The 4,272-nt window shown below is 40.7% G+C and overlaps 1 protein-coding gene and 1 long non-coding RNA gene across 4 annotated transcripts in view; one reads left to right on the top strand and one right to left on the bottom strand.

Annotated features, from left to right (window-relative positions):
- LOC111262395 (C-Maf-inducing protein) overlaps positions 1–4,172 on the top strand; it is a 43,666-nt gene extending 39,494 nt beyond the window's left edge. For all 3 annotated transcript variants that reach the window (XM_022836627.2, XM_086969089.1, XM_086969090.1), the window contains 2 exons: positions 187–363; positions 2,315–4,172. In XM_022836627.2, coding sequence (XP_022692362.1) covers positions 187–363; positions 2,315–2,368 — 231 coding nt within the window. In that variant the 3' untranslated portion in view covers positions 2,369–4,172. The remainder of the gene's footprint in view (positions 1–186; positions 364–2,314) is intronic.
- Positions 536–2,304, bottom strand: LOC111262398 (uncharacterized). Its single transcript, XR_015311902.1, has 3 exons — positions 2,226–2,304; positions 1,885–1,975; positions 536–1,664 (listed from the first exon to the last, which is right to left on the bottom strand). It is a non-coding gene; the product is annotated as an uncharacterized LOC111262398 (long non-coding RNA).
- Positions 4,173–4,272: the final 100 nt, after the last annotated feature.

The raw sequence follows: 4,272 nt of genomic DNA, 5'->3' as shown, positions 1-4,272 counted from the left end.
CCGGGATTAAACAAGTTAAACGACATAAACAATTTACTAACTTCGATTTCTATTGTTGATATTGCTGTTTTACACGAAGTACTTTTTCACTCTGTCCTTCCTGACCAATTCATTTTGTTACGTTGACTGTAATGAAAATACGTGGTATTTTCTGTTCGATATCTATTTTACGTCTACCAATAACAGATCACCGATGTGGGTTTGGAGGCGCTATGCTATCGACTTTCGAAGTTAGAGGAAGTTAATTTATGTGAAACTTCGATTGGAGCACGTGGCGTCGAAGCGCTCACTTCCCTGCACCAGTTACGTGTTGTAAATCTCAATTCGACTAGGGTTACCATGGATGCCTACTGCAAACTCAAGGTACGGGAACACGGTCTTACCAATCAGATAGCATTATTACATACATAAAAGCAAGCCTAATTCAAAAACAACAATTTCTTATGAATCGTCATCAATAACATTTTACTTGCACTTAATGAACGTTTCGGCTCACTTACGTTAGGATCATCGATAACGTTTTCCCTATAAATCAGCCATAAAAAAACTATAACGAGCCAATACAGGCATTGGTGGTGCTGTTTGTTGTTAATCAGATATTGTGTCAATATCGTTTCCGTTTTGCTTTTCATCCCTTTTATCTGTCCCAGCAGAAAAGAACATCATCGGTACGGAGACAGTTTTTAGTGGTGAATCGTTTATAAATCTTGACCCGTGACCTCAGCATTCCCCTTGCCCCAATGTTGTAATTCTCTAAGCATATCATCTATATGTCACGCTTAAGCGAACGAGTATAGACACACGGTGAGCATGACCTATTTGGGCTCAAATATACGCTCTTCGTGCATGTATTCGGTATGTGTTTATGGCAATTACAGCAGTGTTTACACCGCTGACGGCGCCAGCGGTCGATTCTATCGTCCGTTTCGTTAGCGTATTCTGTGTTTAGACAACTTTTGTCGTGGCCTGCGTCATGTCGAGCATAGCTTGTTCCGTATGGATTTGTTGTCGTGCTGGGTGTCGCAAGGATAGGCTAAGATAAGCAGCTGCCCCAGTCCTTTCTCACCGCGGTTGCCACCACAGCCGCAGATAAACGTAACAGGGGTCTACCACAAGGATGTCCGCCTCTGAGACTGAAGGCCATTAAGGCTGGCACTGGTTACGTTGCTGTTAGTCACAGGTAGCTTTTGAACCCTCGCTCTGCTAACAGCTGATCAGGATGGAGCGGCAAATGGAAACCGGAATTGAATGAATAAGTTTGCCTTAGTGATTTTTTAAGATCGCATTGTGTTATTGAGTAGACGCGGTGGGCGAGAGCAAGGGGCTCGATTGTTTCGACTTTCGATACTTCATGAATCACTGAATACCGTCAAATCGCTTCCATGGTAAACTTCTACTGATGAACGTAGATGCGCCGGAACAAGCATGCAAAAGTATTTGCCATCGACAATTCGAAAAGAACGAGATGTTGAATGTTGTTGAAACTCGATTGAGAAGACCTGTGTATCGCGATGTAGAGAGAGTAGTATATTCTTGATTTTGCTCGCTTCTTCAAATGAAAATAGCGCTACGGCGTTGGTCAACGATGTAGTTTCGTCTCGTTCCTCAGAGTTGGCTTTTCGGCTGACGTCGAGTATACGCGCGTCGACTGAATATGCTCTCCGCTACCAAAGCGACAACGAGATCTCATAAGAAATTGAAAGGGGGCAACAGAGGGTTATTTGCCAACAATGTTAAAAGAAAAGACATGTTATGCATGCCTAAAAGCTAGATTTGACCAGCCGTCGTAAGCCTTTTTTTGCTATCACTAAATATCTCGTCGATTACTTTAAGTAGTAGTACGATAAACCATACATGACCATGAATACAGAAAGCTGGCTTTACCGGTCTGTTGGCAAGGATATTTTGTTTTGACTAAGGGTTGTAGTTCGGATGACTGTTTTTTTCCCGACGCGGATCATCGATAACGTTTTCCCTATAAATCAGCGGTAAAAAAACTATAGCGAGCCAATACAGGCATTGGTGATGCTGTTTGTTGTTAATCAATTCGAAATAGTTATCAGTTGCGATATAATAGAACTATCTATAATGATGATGATGATCTATAATGATCAATTATTTAAGAAGGAAATTAGGCCGTTTTTATTTTATGACTCCCGGATACTGCGTTTGGGCCGAGAGCATGTAATAAAATTATGCGGAATCGTGCACTCCAACATACACACCGTTCATTTGGCTGTGTCCAGTTCTACTCCGGGCATCGACTAATTCGCATCGCATGTCTGTCGTGTTTGCCATTTTCCATTGATTACAGGACCGCTTTCCAGAGATGGAGGTATGCGACGTCCGCTATACGGACGCCTGGTGAGCCTGGAAGGATATGGGGACCGAGACCCAATATTTTTGCACGAACAAAAGTAACAACAGTGTCAACAAACAATGAGATGTATTGCCTACTCTCTAATTATTAGACAAGCATAGCTCTGTTACTACAACTACATACGTAAAGGAAGACAGCATCTAAGCTAAATAACCCCTTCAATCCTTGACTACCAAAAAAAAAAATACCGAAACATCGTCAGTTCGCTGTAACCATCAAGGGTCATGTAGCAGCCTCCTCCCAAAGTGATAAGAGCGCAGTTTGGCTTCCTGATCACGTGCAACAAGTCGTACAGAAAAGGGAAATAAAAAAAATAGTAATAACACCCTATTAACACTACCAATTTTCAAGTGGTTACTTAGAAAAGCAAATTGCCTAAATCGAGAACTTGAATGTTCGCAAGCGTGTTTCAAAAAGAGGCCATAGAACTGACGAGAAATAATAATCCTTTGCCCCTGTTCTGCCCCCACCAAAAATATGTTAAGGAGTGGAGGCAGCGCGCGCCGCAGCGAGTGTACCAAGTGTATACAAAAAACATGATGTATATATATATAATTGTGTTGACGATGATGGTAATAATAGTAATAAATCTAACAAGATTGCAGGCAACTAAAATGACAACCCTAACACTAATGATATATGATGCCATTGTGTCCTTGAGTCCTACTTACTTAAACGTAACATGAGCGAGACTGCTGATTTTACGATTGTGCATTTCTGTAACAATGAAAATACTGCTGCTAGAAGAAGTTACCAGAGCCACTCGAAAGGAACACTGACCAGCTCGCGTGGATCAGAGATGGATAGTATTTTATTTTTTTCTACTTCTTAAAAAACGTTTTGTGGCTTCTAGTTTTCTTTTACATTAAACAAAAAAAAAAAAACAGTCCCGTTTGCCGCAATTGCTGCTCATACTGCTTACAGAGAATACGTGAGAAAAAGCGAGCAGTCAAACAGTGACAAGATGTGTGTTTTTCAGCGGGTAGTTCGACATACTTCATCCACACCTACGCCATTGAGTAATTGGGAAAAGCGAAATGCCATACCCACTGAATTGGTTACACCGATTACCCCTATTCATTACATTGCAATAAATTATTATACTGGGGGTTTATCAATGAATTGTACAACAGGGAACTTTCGTTTCTACAGATAACTAATTCTCGCGTCCTGGACGGGTATGCACACGACTGATAAGCACACAATATCAGCATAGCAATAAACAGGAACACAAAATATTCTAACGGGCTACAGGACCTTTGCACTGCTTTTTAATTTTTACATGACATCACGACCGCTATATAATTCGAGCCTAAGTGAAATTATATATAGGGAAAGGTTTGTGTGAAAGTCCACATGAATGTATCATGACAAGCCATCACTCTATCACATAATAGAGTTGTTACCATATTATGGATCTAAACTCCATGAGATCGGCCTGGACGGAGACTGTACCTGGCAACACGCCTGGCTAAGGCAATCAGATAAGATTTTTTTCCGATACATTTAACATAAGAGTAATGTTTTACAAGATATAACAAAAAAACAAACAAAATTCTCATATGTAATATGAAAAATACCGCACATATGTACTTTTGACATTAAAAGATTTTTGTTTGTTGTCAGTTACACCGAATCATTCTAGGAACTTGGAATATGTCCTGAGACATTGCTTGCTATTTGGCTTTGTAAAGCGCAGATCTGTTGTTACACCAAGCATTGCAGCAGAATGAGCACAAAATAAAAGAGGTGGTCTTTAAGAAACCGAGACCTCTCTTAATCACCTACCAAATCCTAGTCATTCTGTAATAGATGTGTTTGAAAAGCGCTTGTTAACGTAAGCTTGAGGAATCCGCCTGTCCCTACACGGGCTGTCCGAAAATGATGTAGAT

Source organism: Varroa jacobsoni, unplaced genomic scaffold, assembly GCF_002532875.2.
Source record: "Varroa jacobsoni isolate VJ856 unplaced genomic scaffold, vjacob_1.0 scaffold_657, whole genome shotgun sequence".
Taxonomy (NCBI): domain Eukaryota; kingdom Metazoa; phylum Arthropoda; class Arachnida; order Mesostigmata; family Varroidae; genus Varroa; species Varroa jacobsoni.
Note: the sequence above shows the minus strand (reverse complement) of the source record. Positions and strands in the feature narration are given on the sequence as shown.